Here is a 20401-nt window from a genome sequence, read left to right as displayed (position 1 = left end):
GCATTCAGTAAGTTCTACCTAACTAATAGTCTACTACTAGTAGATAATCCCATTACTATTAGTAATAATCCCATGGTGAGAGGCCAAGGAACTCATTAATGTCCAAATGGCTGCATAAACGCAGGCCTAACTCACTCCAAAGCCCTTGCACAACCACTCTGCCCGCTGCCTCCACCCATCAGTGTAACTGTGGAGGTGGGTGGCCCGAGTGTGAAGCCTGGCTGTGCACTGACTTGTTCTGTGCTTACTGTCCCAGCCTCAGTTTTCTCAATGGCAACGTAAGACATAAGATCATAGCAATGTGTGCCTCTGGATTGTTATCTAGGATTAAGTGGGGTAATGAACATGAAGTATTCATTATACAGGGTCTGACATACAACAGGCACTCCATAAATGTTAGCTGGGAAGCTATTCAATTGCATTTATTAACAAGGTGTTTGCTCAGGCTGAAACCCAGGGTTCTGCCAATGGGCACTGCCATTTTCATACTGTTCTGATAGTGAGAGAAGGAGGTGGGAAGACAAGTCAAAGAGATGACTGGGTCACTAAGTGCCTGACATGGTGGCCCCGACCATTTTCTCATAGTCACATTTTTTTCATCATCTCTCTTTCAGGAATGTAGTATTTATCCTATTTTCAGAGGAAGAAACTGGTGCCTGGTACCTTCTAAGGGGATATATCAGTCCTTAGGAGGTGAACAATGAACAGGCAGGGGAAAGTCCCCCTCAGGGTCATCTGTCTGGGAGTTTAGGAGACAGCCCTGTCTCCTATTTCCCAAGGCAGAGTCTGTGACCTGATACCACTAAGCACTCATTTCTCTTAGAAGTGCAGGTGCTTCTGGAATTTAGTCTCCCACTAGGAGAAATAAGAGTAAATAAATGTCCAGTGGAATCCACAGCAGACCCACCCTCACCTTCAGTTTTATTGTTTTTCTCCAAACATAACTGTGCCGCTTCCACTGCTCTGGGGCTGGTAAAAATGAGTCCCCCGTAATCTTCAGGATGAGAAAGCTGCACACCAAAAAGCAATAAAGGCATTTTATACAATGGCTACGTTCAACATCTTCCAAGGAGCTATGACTCAGAATTCCAAATGCTTCACAACAGTAGTAGGTAAACTAATTCCTTCCACCAATCTCCCCAACACTTACTGAGTGCTTACTATGTGCCTGGAACTATTTACTCTAGGACTTTTAGGATACACAGGTGAATTTTTTATTCCCAGTATTTCCCCCAGGAAGCTCCCAGTCTAGGGCAGAGACAAGTGCAACACAGGATGATAAATGCACTGCAGCACAGGGGAAGCCTGACGCAGCCTGGGATTAGAGTAGGGTGCAGGTAGTGGGCGAAGACTTGACCCGAATCTGTAACAAAAACGGGAATATTCAGGGGGTGATATCAGTGCTGAAGCCCTGATTTTCAAAGAGGATAATGGTGATATCATCTACGAACATTTACTCTGAGCCAGGCACTGGGCTGCTGTGTACATCTGACTTCACTGAAGCTGTGGGCACTGAACTTTCACTCTGAAGCATTTGGAAGGCTTTACTGGACTTGTCTCCTGAAATTTTTATCACTCCTCACTGCAAGCAGAACTGAAGTTGTGGGCAGATGTCCTGGGTTTGAGTCCCAGCCCTGTCTCTTACTTGCTAGAGGTCTTAGCTGAGTTGCCTAATTTGGGACCCCAATCTCTAAAATGGGAGAATAACACTTCCCTGGCCTGCTGTGCAGAAGCTGGGGGTGAGAGGTAGATTAAATGAGAGGATGAGTGAAAGGGTTCTAGGACTGCTGAGGGCAATGCAGGTTTGCTGCTCTCACCATGACCTGCTCTCCTGGACCCAGCCTCTGAGTCTGGGTGGCTTTCTGGAGGGGCTGACAGAGGCTCACTCACAGCCTCCCAACAGCAGCAGCCTCCTGGAGCCAGGTGAAGTTATGCTGCCTTGTTTTAAAGTTTGGGAATAAAATAAGGAGATAGTAAGGGCCCAGCGCGGTGGCTCAAGCCTGTAATCCCAGCACTTTGGGAGGCCGAGACGGGCGGATCACGAGGTCAGGAGATGGATACTATCCTGGCTAACATGGTGAAACCCCGTCTCTACTAAAAAATACAAAAAACTAGCCGGGCGAGGTGGCAGGCGCTTGTAGTCCCAGCTACTCGGGAGGCTGAGGCAGGAGAATGGCGCGAACCTGGGAGGCAGAGCTTGCAGTGAGCCGAGATCCGACCACTGTTCTCCAGCCTGGGTGACAGTGAGACTCCGTCTCAACAAAAAAAAAAAAAAAAAAAAAAAAAAATAAGGAGACAGTAAAACAGTCCCTCTCTGGCTTCAGCTGGCAAGGGAAAAATCAAACACTAACATGGTGCCTAGTCACAACAGGACTTACCTTCTCAGAGAAACTGGGAAGAGACAAAAATTCAAATGATAAAACAGGGATCAGAGTGGCTTCAAGTCCATATAATCCTAATTCCTGCAAATGAAAGAATATAGTTCTGGATTGGCCAGGGCTGTTTTTAAAATAAAGAAATATTAACAATTTATTCTGCATCAGTTCCTCTGAGGTTCTGCAGACCCCACCCTTGCCCGCTCCAGGCCCCCTGACTCAGTAGAAAGGACACTGTGGGATAAGGAGTCTCAGGCCACTTACCCTGATATACGGATCCTGGCCACAGTCGTCTTCCTTAGCATCCTTCAGTAAAAGAACCTTCATTATTGCCTGGCAGTCCTTATAGGGTGCTGTGACAGAGCAAGGAAACATCTTAACATCTCAAAGACTCTTCCTAAGCGATTTCCGATGGGAAGGTACACAAGAAGAAGGCAATCAAACGCTTGTTGAAGAGATCCATCCCTCCTACACCATGACTTAGCACTAATGGGCTTGTTCTTTCTGAAGACCCCTGTCACTGATAAGGCCAAGAAAGAGCATGTTAGCAGTTGATATCACTTGGAAAAACAGATGAAAGCCATTAGTGAAAGCCAAGTGTCCTATGCCAAACATTTATGGTTCGGGGAAGAGAACTGATGCAAATTTAGGGTTGTATCAACGACAAACAGAGAAATGGATATCTTACATTTTAAGGAGATAAACAGCTTTTCCATTTCAAGATAAATATGCTAAGTACCTCAAAAGCACTTTAGGAAATAATTATATTGACTCTTCTACTTATTAAATGATGCTTTCTAAACGTTGTCAAGTATCATAAGAGTCTAACAACCTGGAAAACGATTTGTTGATATCAAAAGCCTTATATACCTCATCCTCTTTCTTCCTGTAATTTCACTTCTAAGAATACTAAAGCAATACTCATAAATGTGTCCAATGATTAACATAAAGATGCTCACACTAGAATTCTTTAGAATTACAAATAACTGGAAAGAATGTAAAGATCCAATGATGAGAATGGTTAAATAAATCATGTTACAGATCTATGAAATCATTAAAATATTCACAAATAATTGCATGAATTATTTAATCACAAAACAACGTTAAGAAAAAAGCAAGATTCAGAATTACATAAATAGTATGATTTTATAGATTTCATACATACATGAAAGGATATGCACCAAAATATTATTTCTGAGTGGTAGGTTAAAATGATTATTTTCTTCTTTACCTCTTCCAGTATTATACAATTTTTTTTTTTTAACTATGGAAACTATATTCCTCTTGTATTGGGGTCAGGGTGGAGCACATTATAATCATCCCAAAGGCTGGCCAGGAACGGTGGCTTATGCCTGTAATTCCAGCACTTTGGGACGCTGAGGTGGGCAGATCGCTTGAGCCCAGCCTGGGCACTATGGTGAGACCCTATCTCTGCCAAAAATTAAAAAAATTAGCCGGGCCTGGTGGCATGTACCTACAGTTCCAGCTCCTTGGGAGGATCACTTGAGCCTAGGAGGAGGAAGTTGCAGTGAGCCGTGATCCTACCACTGCAGTCCAGCCTGGGCAACAGAGTGAAACCCTGTCTCTAAACCAACCAACCAACCAACCAACCAACCAACCAACCAACCAACCAATAAATGCTGCTGAGAAACTGCAGAATAAATCTGCTTGAGATGTAGATTATCATTCCATAAATGGCATCAGACCCACCAGTTACTTAATAAATATGGCACAGTGGTTGCTAAGAGTCAACAGACTACATTGCTTGAAGCAGAAATGTGCCAATTCTGGGTGCCATCACTTATAAATTACTACTGAATATATTTCTGGAGTATTATATTATTTATGGAACATTTTAGGAAAATTGGCTCAAAATTAACTGCTTTGTATCTAAGCACCAAACCTGGTGAACAAATATAATTATGAAATCAACTTCTAATATTGCTGTTATCAAGGTGTTAGCTAGAGAGACAGGGGATTTGGAGGAATGGGCAGTATGGTTCCTGCCACTTCCTGAAGTTACTTAAAATGTGTCTCACACAGAAATTAGGAGCCTACCCTTCTGCAATGGTCACTTTTGTGTCACCTTGACAAGACTCTAGTGCTCAGTTTTTCCAAACACTACTCTAGGTGTTGCTATGAAGGCATTTTGGAGATAAGATACATCAACTGGCTTTAAGTAAGGGAGATTATCCTAGATAACCCAGGTAGGCCTGATTCAATCAGTCCAAAGGCATTAAGAACAGACCTGAGGAAGAGATTCCAGCCTGTGCGACTCCCTACCGCCCTTCCTGCAGGCCTGCCCTCCTTGTTGGCTTGCACTGTGGATTCAGACTTCCCAGCACCCACAGTTGCACAGGCCAGTTCCTTGGAATCATACACATCTCTTACTGGTTCTTGTTCTTTGATTGAACTCTAATACGCCTTCTAATTTGGCAGCTCCAGGAATCCGTACATCACTGAATGGCAGGTAAAACTTGGCATTTTTGTCTAAGGCATAAATCCTTTTGTGGCACAGAAAGCAAGCAATTAGTGTGGGGATTAAAACGCAGATGCATAATGCTTGGAAGCAGGCAATCCTGTGGCCACAGGGCTCTCCTCAGCCCCACACCTTGTTCTGTGATGGATCTAGCCTCTGAGATACAGATCCCCACATTATTCCCACATTTTCAAAGAATGTTCTTGTAATGCTTTCAAATACCAGAAGCCAGCCTCTCACAAGTGTTTCTACATAGTTCTCAGGCAGTGACGCCAAATCCCAAGCCTGGAATCCCCCTCAGGAAAATTAGATCTGCATTATTTACCGGGGCTGTGTGTATTCATTTCAGAACTAGTAAGTGCTATGAGGTGATCTGGTAGAGTGACTGGGGTGCTGATAATTAGTTACCTGTCCAGGGAGACCTCTGGGGAGCTGACATTTGAGTCATTTTGGCATGTATGATCTGAATGACAGCAGCAGTGCGGAGAAAATATTCAAGTATCTGAAAGGGGCCTGGGTATCCCCAGGAGAGAAGGGTAGGTGTGGCTCAAGTGTAATGGACAAGGTAAGCTTTGGATTTCATGAAAAAAGGGACCCCATGAAATGGTTTAAGACAGGATTGACAGTAATGGGATCTACACTTTAGAAACACCACCGACTTCTGGGGCAAGGAAGGACAGGGACCCCATGGGTCATAGTAAATTAGTCGAAAGGCATCGGTGACTGAATCAGAGTTGTGGCAGGGGTGCTGGCTTTAGCAAAGGCAAGGTCAAGAGGTGACTGGATCAAGGCTTCATATTGCAGAGTTATCAGGATTTGCCGATGTAATTCTAGGCAAAACTATCTGTCTATAGCCTAGTTTGAAATGGCTGGGACCAGCCTGAAAAGAAGTGTCTTGCTTCTTTGAATCCTACCTGAACTTTTTTTGGTTTGTCCAGTTTAATCCTATCAGTAAATCACATCTTTCTAGAACAGTAACTGTACTAGGCACTAGGCATGTGATATGATCCCTACATCATTATATTTATAGGAAGGTCAAATACGTACTTTATAAATCAGTAAAAACATAGTAATAATGCAGTAAGTCTTATGAAAGAATATTCAAGATTCATAACTGGTACATCTTATTGGGACTGGGAGGTGTGGTATAGATTGGCAGTTGCCCCTAAACATCTACGCTGCCCTTCTCCTCATAGAAATGGTACCGCTCATTAACCGGGCAATGGTTGCTGAAAATAGCAATGTGTAGTTAGATGTCAAGAGGTGACTAGGTTCTAGCCAACAGGATGCAAGATGAAGTGATGTGCAAAACTTGTGAGTCCTGCACTTAGAAGGAAATGCTGGTCCCTCCCCTCCCCGTTTCTGGCTGGAATGTGGATGGGGTGGCCAGCTCCTTCATACTCGCAGAGGACAACCTAGGGATGATGGAACAAGACAGAAGGAGCACAGACCCCTTTGTATGACAGAGTTACCACTCCAGCTAGGACTTCTGCATCAGAGAAAAGCCAAGTCCTATCCTGTTTTAGCCACTGTTCATTTGGATCTCTGCTGGAGTGGCCGAATCTATATCTACTTAACACAAAGGAAAGAGGCTTCCTTGTGGAAGTGTACCTGAAGCCCGAGCAGGGGCTGGTGCACTGCACATGCTGAGGTCGCTTCACCTGAGAAACGATAAGTCCCAGTGGCTGGAGAGCACAGGGCAGAGTGGTGAGGGATGGCAGCAAGGCAGGCAGGGCCAAGTCTGCTGGGTCTTGTTGGGTCATATTAGGGAATGTGGATTGTATCTTAATAGCAACAGGAAGCTTCTTGTTCACAGATTTTTTTTTTTTTTTTAGAGATAGGGTTTTACCATGTTGCCCAAGCTAGTCTCGAATTCCTGAGCTCAGGCGATCTACCTGCCTCAGGACCCCAAAATGCTGGGATTACAGGCGTGAGCCACCATGCCCAACCTTATAGATGTATTTCTCCTCTCTTTTCCTCATTTCTGCTTGCCCTTTTACCTTCTCCCTTCTCTAAGGTGATAATGTAAGGAAGGAAGTATGGTGTCATAGAATAAGCACAGGACTAAGGGCCAAGGGACCTGGCCTCTGGTCCCAGCTTTATGACTTACCCATGGTGTGATCTTGTTTTTTCCCACATTAAATGGGAATAACCTCTGCCCTACCAAGCCTGAAGGTGGTTGAGTGACTCAAAGAAGGTAAGAACAGCGAACAGATTTATTGAGCACTTACTGCCTCCCAGGCACTATTCTAAGAGCTTCACATGCATTAAGTCTACGAGGCTTAGAAGGAAGCTGAGGCGTACAGAGGATGACACTCATCTGAAGTCTCAGAGCTGCTAGGTGGCAAAGCTGGGATTCACACCCAATCAGTTTGGCTCCAAAGTCTGCTCTTAACCCCCTACGCTATATTATGCCTCACATACACTTTGAATATGAAAATGTTTGGGAAAAATAGAGGTAAAAAATATAAAGGATCACTGTAGTACAAAGTGCTTAGTTTAGTTATGCAAACACCCCAAAGCAAAATCCATCTACCCATTGTAAACAGAGAAAATATTTCTCCTGGGTTCTAATCTGTGGTTCTCTTAGGTAATAAAATCGATGCTGGCATGAAGTTTAGGTTCTGGATAATAAAGAGGTTTCCTAAGATGTGTTGCAAATAAAAATCCAACTACTACCCTTATCCTTTCTCTTCTTTTTTAATCCTATATACAATCATTCCCAATGAAAGCATTTCTAATGTAAAATTAGGCCGGGCACAGTGGTTCATGCCTTTGAAAGTAATCTCAGCACTTTGGCAGGCTAAGGCAGGAGGATCGCTTGAGAGCAGGAGTCTAAGACCAGCCTGGACAACATAGCGAGACCCCCATCTCTACAAAAAATTTTAAAAATTGTTAACAAGGAGCCAGGCAGAGTGACACATCCCTGTAGTCCTAACTACTCAGGAGGCTGAGATGGGAGAATCACTTGAGCCCAGGAGCTCAAGGTTGCCGTGAGCTATAATCATGCCACTGCACTCCAGCCTGGGTGACGGAGATACATCTCGTCTCTAAAATAATAATAATGCAAAATTAAAAGGAACTGTTGTTGATTATTCTTTGCTGTGCTAGAGTCACATATTATCAGGCTGATTGCGAAAGAAATCAATTCAGAAGCATGCACAGACAGGTTAACACATCGCCACTTTGGGCTTTAGGAAGAGGCTTGGTAGCGTAGAAAGTGTTTACAGAAGGGGGCCAGGGCCTGGGTTCCGGTCTAGGCCACTCTTGCCTCAGTCTCAGTTTCAGATTTCTGTATGTCTGAAAGGGGCTGTAAGCCTCTCCATTGTTGGCTTTTTTGAGGGACTTTCTTTCCTGTAGCAGATGCTCAGTAAGTATTTGTTCACCCTGTGGGAAAACAACAATTTCAAATTTATCCAGCATCTTTGAAACAGGGAGAATGATACTTTTCATTAAAGAAAAACGGGACACTTGTCCCTCAAGTTGCTGCTTAGGTCTCTCCCAAGTGTACTCTACTTTCTTTCCTGTTCTAGTGTTTCTGTGTTTTTTTGAGATGGAGTCTTGCTCTGTCACCCAGGCTGGAGTGCAGTGGTGTGATCTCGGCTCACTGAAACCTCTGCCTCCTGGGTTCAAGCAATTCTCTTGCCTCAGCCTCCTGAGTAGCTGGGACTACAGGCATGTGCCACCATGCCCAGCTAATTTTTGTAATTTTAGTAGAGATGGGGTTTCAGCATGTTGGCCAGGATGGTCTCCATCTCTTGACCTCGTGATCTGCCTGCCTCGGCTTCCCAAAGTACTGGGATTACAGGCGTGAGCCACTGCATCCAGCCTAAAGTTTTTAAAAATAAACTTCCACTCCTGCTCTGAAGTTTGCCTCAGTCACTTTTTTAGCCTTATGCCCCCCAGTTGAATTTTCTTCTGAGGAGACAAGAACTGAGGTTGCTGCACATGCCTACAGATTTGCTACTGGTCACATATTTGGTGCCACATAACTCAGATGGTAAGAGATCTCTATGCCTCGCTTTCTTCTGCTGGAGGCATCTGATCCCTGTGCAGTTTTTCTTCTCCTCCCTCTCTCCTGCTTGCTAACCAACCCCCAGAACAATTCCTCTTGGCCATTCTTGACTGTGCTCTCTGCCAGCTGATTTCTTAGCTCACTCTGGTGGGTGGCTCATGGGAGTGGGAAGGACCTTAGGGTCTGTATCAAGCAGATCAGAGGCACTATATGGCCCTCCTTCATAGGAGGCTTGTGAGACTGGTGAGGCTAGGGCCTAAAAACCGTGGAATGTCTGGGGTTTCCTCTGCCTTTTTTCCAATGAAAATAACAAAACCTCTTATTTCCCATTGAGGGGGAAAAAGGCGGGAGAAGCCCCGGCAGGACTGAAGCTGCTCCTGAAGCTTCCAAGATGAGATTCACCTTGGGACTGGTAAAAAGAGGGCTCGACCTAACTCTAGATTTACAGTCTAATGCTTGCTCTGCCATTTTACCCTCATATTTATGTTCATCAATCACGGATGAAAAAGAAAAAAAAAAAAACTGACTGGAATAAGGGCACTTTACTGGTAAGAAAGAACCAAATCTCAAACCCATACTATGTTATGGTGTTCTGAGTATCAGCAATAACAACAGCCACCCTTTCATTGAGCATTTACTCATGTTAATTACTGGGTGTATTAATCAGAGTTCTTCAGAGAAACAGAACCAATGGCATATATTTATATCTAGAAAGGTATTTTTTATAAGGTGTCAGCTCATGCAGTTATGGAGGCTGAGAAGTCCCACGATCTGCTGTCTGCAAGCTGGAGACTTGTAAGCAGGAAGGCTGGTGGTGTAGCCTGAAGGCCTGAGAGCCAAGGGTGTAGGTTCCAGCCTTAGTCTGAAGGCCTCAGCACCAGCAGCACCAAGGGCAGAAGATATCCCAGATCAAGCAGTCAAGCGGAGACAGGATGCATTCTTCCTTTCCTGACTTTTTGTTCTATTTAGGCCCTCAACAGACTGGATGCTGCCCACCCACTTTGGGGAGGGCAATGCACTTTACTCAGTCTATCCATTCAAATGCTCCTCTTCTTACAACATCTTCACAGACACACCAAGAAATAATGTTTAACCAGATATCTGGGCATCCATGATCCAGGCAAGATGACACATAAAAGTAACTATCACACTGGGCTAAGCATTTTATATGCAAGATTGCAATCCTCACTTAAACCTGCAATGTAGGTGATATTAGCCTTCTTTGCAGGAGGTGAAACCAAGTCCCTGAGAGGTCTGAGTAACTTGTCCCAGGTCACACAGCACAGTAAGTGGCAGAGAGGGAATTTGGATCCTGGTCTGAAGCCCATGCTCAGTCTCCTAACCACTTGCTATCATCCCTCTGCCTCATTAAGATAAATTCTGAGCTAAAGATGAACACTGAACGAGTGGTAAGCAATCTAGTACCTGCTGAGTTCAGCTCCCCGGAGTCTCAGTACTGTATTTACTTTCACATTCACTATTCTTAAGTCACACTCTGACCATGAGCTCAACTTTGGGAACTAATCTGAGGGCATAAAGTAAGGTTTTTTCCCCTACTTGTCTTACAAAAGTGATCCATGTTTACTGTGAAAGATTTGCAAACTACAGAAAAGTATAGTTCCTCAAACAATTAAACACAGAATTACCATATGATCTAGCAATTCCACTCCTACATATACACCCCAAAGAATTGAAAGCAGGGACTCCGACAGGTATCTGATACTCATGTTCATAGCAACATTGTTTACAATAGCTAAAATGTAGAAGTAACCAAAGTGTTTACTGGCAGATAAGTGGATAAACAAAATGTGGTCTCTACATGCAATGGAAGATTATTCAGCCTTAACAAGGAAGGAAATCCTAATGCATGCTACAGCATGGGATTAACTTTGAAGACATCATGCTACATGAAATAGTCACAAAAGGAAGAATACTGTATTACCCCACTTACATGAGGCTTCTAGAATAGTCAAATTAATAAAGATGGAAAGTAGAAATGTCATGGAGGGAGAAGAAGGGAGTTGTTTAATCGGTACAGAGTTTCAATTTTGCAAGATGAAGAGTTCTGTCAATGGATGGTGGTGGTGATGGTTACACAATGTGAATGCACTTAATGCCACTGAACTGAATATCTAAAAATAGGATGGTAAAATGTATGTTATGTCTCTTTTACCACCATTAAAAAAGGATAAATAAACAGGAAAAAAAAATTGGCCATGATATTTCAGTGCAACTCTATTGATATGTTCACATGGTCTTTCTGAGTCTTTTTTCTAATCGTAGCCTTTTGATAGGTCTTTTTTGACAGCTTCCTCTCTTCTCCATTACAGGAACATGTTTTTGCAGTTGTGCGACCCAAATGGGCCATTTCAAGCTGCCCCATCGGATGTGGAGCGCTGATGTGTAAGTATTACTTTAATACCCATGACATGGCCGGGTAGACAAGACTCCCAGGAAAGACAGAACTCACAGAACACGATTATGGGGAATCTGGGCTCCTGGGGACCTTCAGGGCCTCCCATCTCCTACTGACGAAGGATCACTGATTTATCAGATGTTACCTTGCTTAAACAGAAGCAGCCTATTAGGGCAGCTCACTCCATTCCTAGAATCAAACATACCCAACCCACTCCCCTTATTTTACAGAGAAAAATCAGTGGAGAACGGTAGATCTTATTCCTAGAAAGCTGATGAGCCCCGTTTCTCTCGCAATGGAAAGACCTGGCTGCCCTGGGCCACATCCCCACCTGCCACAGGGGCTGGCAGCAGAGGCGCGCGCGCGCTCTGCAGTTGGCCACAGTCCCCTCCACTCTTCTCTCAAAATAGGCTCGGGTCTTTAACCTAGATTACCCCCACTGGCCCCGAAGCTCTTCTTTTATCTTTGAGATGGAGTCTCCCTCTGTCACCCACGCTGGGGTGTGGAGTGCAGTGGCGCGATCTCGGCTCACTGCAACCTCCGTCTCCTGGGTTCATGTCCGTCTCCTGGGTTCATGCGATTCTCCTGCCTCAGCCTCTTGAGTAGCTGGGACTACAGGCGCGCGCCACCACACCTGGTTGGTTTTTGTATTTTTAGTGGAGACGGGGTTTCGCCATGTTGGGCAGGCTGGTCTCGAACTCCTGATCTCAAGTGATCCACCCCTCTTGGTCTCCCAAAGTGCTGGGATTACAGGTGTCTGCCACCACGCCCGGCTAATTTTCGTATTTTTAGTAGAGTTGAAGTTTCACCCTGTTGGCCAGGCTGGTCTCGAACTCCTGACCTCTGGTGATCCACCTGCCTCGACCTCCCTAAGTGCTGGGATTACAAGCATGAGCCACCGCGCCCGCCCTCCCCGAAGCATTTTTAATTGCGGTGCCGGCTTTAAAAAAACTTTTAGGTCAAGAAACGCGCTCCAGAAGCGCGGCGAGGGTACGTTGGCCAGGCGCCTTCCATCACCTGCGCAGCCGTAAGGGCCGCGGACCTCCCCGCCTGGGCAGGAGGTGTCCGCAGAGGCCTCGGCGCCCTGGCCCCGCTGTGTAATACACTGCCCGGGGCTGGGCCCCTGCATGCCCGCGGGCCTCGGCGTCTGTACCCGGTACCGCGGGCGGCGACACCTACCTCGCGGGGCTGGGGAGGCTCGAATGGGCTAAGAGACGGGACCGTGCCCAGCACCGGGCCTGGCACACAGCGGGCACCCAGTCTGGGAGCGGTGTCGCGCAGTCCCAGCGAAGAGGCTGCTGAGGCTGCAGGAGCAATGACAACAGGGGGTGCCACCCCCTGCCCGCGCAGCCTAAGGGGCCGCGGCGGGCAGGACCCCGCACCTCAGCCCCGGGATGCGGGGGCGGCCGCGCGCACAGCTAGGCGCTCGCGCATGCGCACCGACATCCAGGCCACGGATCGAGGACAGAAGTTAGATGGGTTGAACCATTACGGGAAGGGGAGGGGAAGCTTTGGGAGGAGTGAGGGAGGGTGGAAAGAGGAAGAAAAAAGCAAGATAGGACCGCAAGCTGGACGTAACTGGAAGGGATCATGACTGCGGAATCCAGCAGGGGCATTGGAGTTGTTGTGCACTCAGCTCCGAGCTTCTTCGTAGTCCCTCACCCCCGTGGCTACTATGGACTGATCCGGAAGGTCAGGCAGGGGGAAGCTGCGCAGGCGCAGTGTGAGCGGTAACATGGCGTCCAGGCCTAAGCGGCGGGCCGTGGAAAGTGGGGTTCCGCAGCCGCCGGACCCCCTAGTCCAGCGCGACGAAGAAGAGGAAGATGAAGTCGAGGATGAGGACGAAGACGATGACGACAGTGACGAGGAAGAGGATGAAGAGAACGACGTCATTGACGAGGTGGGAAGGACACGCTTCCCTAGTTGGTTTATACCTGAGAAAAACTTTCTGGCAAGCCCAGGCTGTGTAAAAATAGCGTAGTGACTTCCCTAACCCTGGGGGTCTGTGAGGAAAAGCTGGAGATAAGTTCTTTCTCAGGTTTCTCCTCGGTCTTTCACACACTGCAGCCACAGTGGTTATTTTTGAAAGGCCGACTCCGGTCCGGTTAACCTCGCAACCCGCGGCCCCCCGAAAAAGCCCGCCGCAACAGGTGTGTTCTCGCCCTCTTTAGTTCTCAGGCTGAAGCCTCAAATCCTGAATCGGCCACCGCGGGCCCGCAGAAGGGGCCCTCTCCCCGCAGGGCAGCAGCTGACCTCTTCATTCTGCGGGCGGCACTCACGTGGGCCCTCGGTTTCTTGAAGGCTCCTGCCGGGTTCTACCGTAGCAGCTTTTTCAGACGCTCTTCTTCATCCTGCAGAGTTTTCCCTTCTTCAGATCTCAGCTAGGCTGTATTTTCTGGCTCCTGGGGCAGCTGACCCAAATCGTAGGTAAATCTTTGGCTTCATAGTCTTACAGAACTGGGTTCTTTTCTTCAGAATAGGTCCTATAGTGCCTGGAAATATAGGTACTTATTATTTGTTTAATAAATAATTAGGACTGAATGGTCCTTCAGACCACTGAATGTGTAAATACATACCTCAACCTTAACTTGTCCAAAGCAGATTTGTATAATAATTCATGCCCCTCTCTTAACCGTCACCGTTTCTGTAAATGGCCCCTAAAATCACCAGCTGCTCTAACCCAAAACTTTAATTCCTTAACTTTAATTCCTCCCTTTCCTCATCCTATATTCAGTCCATCAGTAAATCCTGTTACCCAGACATTTCTCAGCACTGATTCTGAGACCATCGTAGTCCACACCTCCATTATCTCTTGCCTGGACTACTATTTAATATAACAGCTTTTAACCGGCGTGCTTTTCTCCATTCTTGTTTCCCTACAATCAGTCTATACTCCATCTACAGTCAGAGAGATCTTGTGGGTCTGATCTCACGCCTCTGCTCAGAGTGCTCCATTGGCTTTCTAGTTCATTTATAAGAAAATCCAGAATCCTTACGTTTGAGGGACAGAAAGGCAGCCTGGATGGCTGGATCAGAATAAGGAAGAGAGAGTGATAGGAAATAAAATCAGCGGTAACCATGAGTCATGAAGAGCATGGAGGGGAGGATACAGAGAAGCATGGATGCAGGATTAGAGTTGACACCATGACGTGTGCAGGTGATCAGTCTTTCCTTACAGATCTTTACTTTGGCTCTGTGCCTTGAATGCCATCTCACCATTTTTCACTTAGAACTTTAACTAGCTATTTTATTACTTTTGGGTTATAGAAATCAGTGCTTCTTGTGTTAACATGGGAAATCTATCAGACCACCACAGACTTAATTCTAAATCACTTGGGAATGAGGGACAGGGCTCTTTTCTACAAACATGACTGTTCCTGCTGAAACCATGTGGAGATGAGCCCATACCCAGGAAAAGGGTGCTGGACATATACTCCATTTGCTGCCCATTTCCCTGGTGGTGCCATCATAGTCTGGGACAGAGGTCGAAAACATCTATCTAGGCAAAAAAAAGCAAAAAAACAAAAAAACACTAGATGAGCATCATTTACAGAATGTATTTATGTCTAAGGAATAAGTTTAAGTCCTGAATAATGACAATTTGTTATTTGGTTTAGTTTGATCCTGTTTGGAACACTCCCACCTGACCCCTTGTTTTGCTGCTCACATAATCTCGCTGAGTTAGCATTTGAAGTCTGCAAAGCTGGACTTAGAAGAGTTCAAATTGGAGCTGGAATTGCTTCAAAATTCCAGGGCCTTGCACATTTAACAATTAAGGAAGCCTTAGATATATATGTAGTTAGGGTGGCAAGGTAAAAGGAGGTCTGATTTCCTCTATGATGTCCTTCAGCTAAGATCTAAATTCCCAAACCATTAAAACCTGAAGTGCCTCAAAATATATTATTTCATCAGAGCCCCAAGTTCATTGTGTCACTTATCAAGGTATGATTTAGGGTCCTCAAGGACTGATCTTGTTAGTGTTTAAAAGGAAGGAGGTTTTGTTTTTGGCATTTTAGTGCCATCTTCTAGATTCTGTTGTCTTGCAGATAGAGATCTGGGAGCCCAGCTACACATTCATTCTTCTAGTCCCTTGTACTCATCCTGTCTCCTTCTGCCTTAGGGCCTTAGTTTGTGCTGTTCCCTGTACCAGGAACTCTCTTTGCCGTTTTTTGGTTCCTTGCTCAAGTGTCACTTCTTTAAGGAAGCCTTTCCTGACTGACTTCTTATTTTTTAAGTTGTTACAGCACTGTGTACCTTTGTTTTATAGCACTTACATTTATTTCTATAAATATTTCCTTAATGTCTGTATTCCTCCCTAAATCGTAAGCTGCACGAGAGCAGGATCATTTGTGTCTGCCTTACTAACCTTTTCATCTTGAGTGCCTGGCACAGTGCTTGGTACCTGGATTGGTACTTAATAAGTATTTGCTAAGCAAATGACGTGTAACCTCAAATCCATGGGCTAATTCAAGCTCTAGACAATTCCAGGGACTTTTGAAGTGATTTTGATTTTTGCGCACCCTTTTTGCAATCAGGAAAATAATTTCTTCTTTGTGGCTGCTGTGTCTGGTTTATTTGAACCGGATTTTCTCAACATTTAAACTAGGTTATTCTGAGTGTTTTGTTTTCTCAGGCTTTTGTGTCACATGAAGAAAGAGTGTGAAGGTGCTTTGTATTCTCTACAGATGGCAATCTTGTCAATGTTTGCCTATTTTAAAGTCTAGATGTTTGTAGTTTTTCTGGTAACAACTATTTTGTGTGTTATTTACAGGAAGTGAATATTGAATTTGAAGCTTATTCCCTATCAGATAATGATTATGACGGAATTAAGAAATTACTGCAGCAGGTATTGTCTTTTATTTATTATGCATAAATTTTCTCTTCTAAGAAAAATCGGGCTGGGTGCAGTGGTTCATGCCTATAATCTCAGCGTTTTGGAAGGCCAAGGTGAGAGGATCACTTGAGCCCAGGAGTTTGAGACCAGCCTGGGCAACATAATGAGAACCTGTCTCTACAAAAAAATAAAAAATTAGCCAACTGAGGTAGCACACACCTTTAGTCCTAACTCCTAAGGAGGCTGAGGCCAGAGGATTACTTGAGTCTAGGAGCTCAAGGCTGCAGTGAGCTATGAATGCACCACTGAGCTCCAGTCTGGGCAACAGAGCAAGCCTCTGTCTCTTAAAAAAAAAAAATTCAGGTCATTCAATACAGGCTTTCTCAAATTCAAATTTGTAGAATTTCCATTTCTGTCCTCTCTACCTTGCTTGGAAGATAGAATTATTTCCTTTCATCTGCTAATTAGTTGAGCTATTTTTTTTTTTTTTAATTCAAAATTCTTATGTAACAGTCATATAACTGTGCTGTTTGGTGCTATAAAATTGATGCTTGCTGCTTCTCCTTATTCTTTTACTCATATAATATGACTCTGGTTCTTTAACCTTTATAGCCTCTACTGTCCTTTTCACCAAATTCTTTGGCCTTATGTTTATCCTCTCTTCTCCCTTTTTTCCTCCCCCTCCCCCATTACTTCTGTATTACCACTGACTGCTTTTCTGAAATTTTGTAATCTTTAGCTTCTTTGACTCTCCTGGGCTTTTCTTTCCCTCTTGGGATTGCTTTTCTAGGTCATCTTCTTAAGTCACAGAAATTTCGTTATTTGTATTTGAATATAGGATTTGAAGTTATTAGAAATCATGCTTTGATCTTAATTTAAATTTTTTTCCTCCTTTTAGCTTTTTCTAAAGGCTCCTGTGAACACTGCAGAACTAACAGATCTCTTAATTCAACAGAACCATATTGGGAGTGTGATTAAGGTAAGCAGGACAATTGTGTTTATTCTGATTAAATTAGTTCTTTATTCTGTTCATGCTGGGCATCACCATGCTTGTAATCCTAGCACTTTGGGAAGCAAAGGTGGGAGAATTGCTGGAGGCCAGGAGTTCAAGACCATCCTGGGCAACATAGCAATACTCTGTCTCTACAAAAAATAACAAAAAATTAGCCGGGCATAGTGGCACCTGCCTATAGTCTTTTTACCCAGGTGGCTGAGGTAGGAGGATCTCTTCAGCCAAGGAGTTGAAGGCTGTGATGAGCTTTGATTGTGCCACTGCACTCTAGCCTGGCAACACAGCAAGACCCTATATCTGGGGTGGGTGGGGGAAGAGTTCTTATTCTGTTTAGCTCAAATTGGAAGCAGGACTACTGGAGGAAGGGAGACTGATCAGAAGTCATTGCAGAAATCCAAGCTTATTAAATGCAGTAGGCCAGGTGGTGGCAATGGAGAGGGAGAGAAGTGGGCTCATTTAGAATATATTTGGGAGATGAAATATGATGGGGTTTAGTCCCTGATTGGGTCTGAAAGTGAGAGGAAAAGGAGTCAAGGATGACTTCCAGGTTTCTAGCTTGAGCAAACAGGATAACAAACATGGAAGAAGGCCAGGTTAGGAGGGGGAACGTGAGTTTGGGTTTGTACATTTTGCGTTTGAGTTACCTGTGAGATACCGGGTAGCGGGTGGAGCCCTGGAGACTTGGGAGTTTGTCGTAAATGTTATTGAAGTCATAGAAGTGATTGAGATTGCGCAGGGAGGGAAGGGACAGACACCTTAGTAATACCAAGAATACTTGGATATCCGAGTATTGTAAGTGGCAGAGCCAGCAAAGGAGATTAAAAGGGATGACAGGAGAAGTACAAGAAACAACAGTGCAGTGATGTCATACATGGCAAGAAAGACAACATTTGAAGGAGGAGGGGATGGTCATCCTTATCAGATGTTGTAGAGAGCTCAACAAAATAGGACTGGTTTGGACCCTGGCTCTGCTGCTTATCATCTGGTGGTTCTTTGGGTTGTCTGTTGTTTGTATAACAAACCACTTCATAGCTTAGTGTTGTAAAATAGCAACACTCATGTATTTGGCTCATGGATCTACAGTTTGGACAGAGCTCAGTGGGCACAAGTCATCTCTGCTCCTGCTCCATCATGTTAACTGGGGAGGCTCGACTAGGGGCTGGAGGATTCCCTTTCAAGATGGCTCACTCACATGACTGGCAAGTTAGCCCTAGCTGTCTGTTGTGAGCTTAGCTGGGACTCTGGACCAGGGGCCTTAGTTCTTGTCCATGTGGGCCTTGCCACATATTGGGTTGCTTCCAAGAGCAAGCAGCCCAAAAGAAGCAGGCAGAAGTGGTGATATAGTGCCATTTCCACCATTTGCTTAGTCAGTACAGATACAAATTTCTACCCAGGGGGAGGCCACATTGATTCCACCACTCCATGAGAAAAGTATCTAGGTCACTTTGTCAGAAGAGCATGTCCAAGAAGAGATCCACTGGGGCCATCTGCGAAAGATACAATCTGCCACAGTACCTTAATCTATTTCCATTTCTAGCTCTGAAAATGAGGATGATACTAGCACCTATCTTGTAGAGTGCATGGGTAAACAAAATGAGTTGCTGATTGCTTAGAACAGTGCCTGGCAACTGACAAGTGCTACATATGTGTAGCTGTCACTGTTGATGTCTTTTTCCTGTTCCCAGCACCTGTTCCCTAGCCTGTTGTGAAAAAGACAACAAAAGTTCCATTCAGTCTAATGTTCCACTCAAAGTACATCACCTTCAGAGCCAAAATTCTTGAAAAGTAATCTTAAGTCATGGTTTCTACTTCCTGTCCTCCTATTCATTCTTCAGACATTCTTATCTGACTTTTACACAACTAAAATTCTGACACTGAATGATAGGGTCACCAACATACTTGTTACTAAATGCAGTGTCCACTTTTCAAGGCTTCTGACAATATTAGTAACCTTATGGCACTCAATGTAAAGAAAATGAGAAATTAAACCTACAGGGGCTTCCTTTTATTAGGGCAATGGGAAAAAGCAGACCACCTGCCCTTTCATCAAATAAATGTGATTTCTAGCTGATTCGTGTCTTAGAAGACACTTAGAAGACCTAATGGATATGGAGAAGCAGCAGTTATTTTTATCCTTGAAAGAGGTTATCTAATGGCAGGATTCACCCTTTAGATGGATAATTACATCGATAGCTCTGCAGTTATAACTGGCTTCTTTGGCTTCTCCAGAGACACCTGAGGTGTCCTGAGGATAGAGACTTCTTGTTCTTAGTAAAGGGACTACCCAGAGCATTCAGTGGAGCCAGTCCCTAGGATCATAGAACAAAGGGCAGGGGGGTTCTCTTTTATCCCTTCTCTCTTGCCCATGTGGTAGGTATAAGTGGCCCTCAAGCACTGCCCAGCTTCACTTATGGTCAAGATTGACAAGTGTTCTGGAAACTCATGAGTTTTAGATGAAACAATGCTGTGGGCCAGCAGAGAAGCAAGGCTTGGCTCCAGCCAAATTGTGTAGAAAACAAATTAAAATGCTTTATTTCATGAGGTTTTATCTCTTCTGGTTTTGTATTATATTGAGAATCTGATAAAATAACTTAAGAATCTAGTACAAAGAAATTTCAATCTGTCCAGAATCTGGGACAGATTGAAATGAGTCAAGGGAGGTAAAGTGAAATGAATAAGGTCACACAGTATTTAAGATACAATGCTTTCCAAGATGATGGTGGTAAAACTGTGACAGTATTTAAGATATAATGCTTTCTAAGGTGCAGTGGTAAAACAAAGTGTTGCTTTTGAAAAGTGAAAAGATAAATAATTCCTACATCCCAAGACTTGGTATTATACTCTTGGTATTATACTAAATATAACATTTAAATATTTTTTCTTTTAAAATAGCAAACGGATGTTTCAGAAGACAGCGATGATGATGTGGATGAAGATGAGGTTTTTGGTTTCATCAGCCTTTTAAATTTAACTGAAAGAAAGGTTGGTTTCACTGGGTGGCATCTGAATGGTTATTTCTTAGGCCAAAACCACTTTTATTTAATGCATGGTTAAAATGTCTTATGTCAGACAGTGATACTAACTATAGGGATAAGTGCTCTTGTGAAATCTTACTGTAATCCTTTTTTGATATGAAGGTGGTGGTGTTGGGTCTGTACCCAGTTAAAGGTGTTTGCTCCCTGTGCTTTAGGGAATCATCTGGCTTTGCAGTCCTGATGTTAGTACTGATGCGGGAGCTGTTTGTGCTGTGTGTCTGCAGCTGTTATCTTT

The 20401-nt window shown here is 44.4% G+C and overlaps 2 protein-coding genes across 16 annotated transcripts in view; one reads left to right on the top strand and one right to left on the bottom strand.

The window, feature by feature from the left end:
* LOC105470380 (uroporphyrinogen III synthase) overlaps window positions 1-12708 on the bottom strand; it is a 49297-nt gene extending 36589 nt beyond the window's left edge. For 4 of the 9 annotated variants that reach the window (XM_011722309.3, XM_071068946.1, XM_011722318.3 and 1 more), the window contains exons 1-4: window positions 12465-12708; window positions 2640-2895; window positions 2379-2462; window positions 914-1010 (exon numbers count right to left, since the gene is read on the bottom strand). In XM_011722309.3, the coding sequence (XP_011720611.1) occupies window positions 914-1010; window positions 2379-2462; window positions 2640-2750 (292 nt within the window). In that variant the 5' untranslated portion in view covers window positions 2751-2895; window positions 12465-12708. The remainder of the gene's footprint in view (window positions 1-913; window positions 1011-2378; window positions 2463-2639; window positions 2896-12464) is intronic. The other 5 variants (XM_071068947.1, XM_011722384.2, XM_011722339.3 and 2 more) reach the window with 4 other exon arrangements.
* Window positions 12709-12991: 283 nt separating this feature from the next.
* BCCI (BRCA2 and CDKN1A interacting protein) overlaps window positions 12992-20401 on the top strand; it is a 28129-nt gene continuing 20719 nt past the window's right edge. For 6 of the 7 annotated variants that reach the window (XM_011722467.3, XM_011722446.2, XM_071068945.1 and 3 more), the window contains exons 1-4: window positions 12993-13185; window positions 16057-16131; window positions 17018-17098; window positions 20024-20113. In XM_011722467.3, the coding sequence (XP_011720769.1) occupies window positions 13021-13185; window positions 16057-16131; window positions 17018-17098; window positions 20024-20113 (411 nt within the window). In that variant the 5' untranslated portion in view covers window positions 12993-13020. Of the gene's footprint in view, window positions 13186-16056; window positions 16132-17017; window positions 17099-20023; window positions 20114-20401 lie in introns of all 7 variants that reach the window. The other variant, XM_024789616.2, reaches the window with a different exon arrangement.

Source organism: Macaca nemestrina, chromosome 9, assembly GCF_043159975.1.
Source record: "Macaca nemestrina isolate mMacNem1 chromosome 9, mMacNem.hap1, whole genome shotgun sequence".
Lineage (NCBI taxonomy): Eukaryota > Metazoa > Chordata > Mammalia > Primates > Cercopithecidae > Macaca > Macaca nemestrina.
Note: the sequence above shows the minus strand (reverse complement) of the source record. Positions and strands in the feature narration are given on the sequence as shown.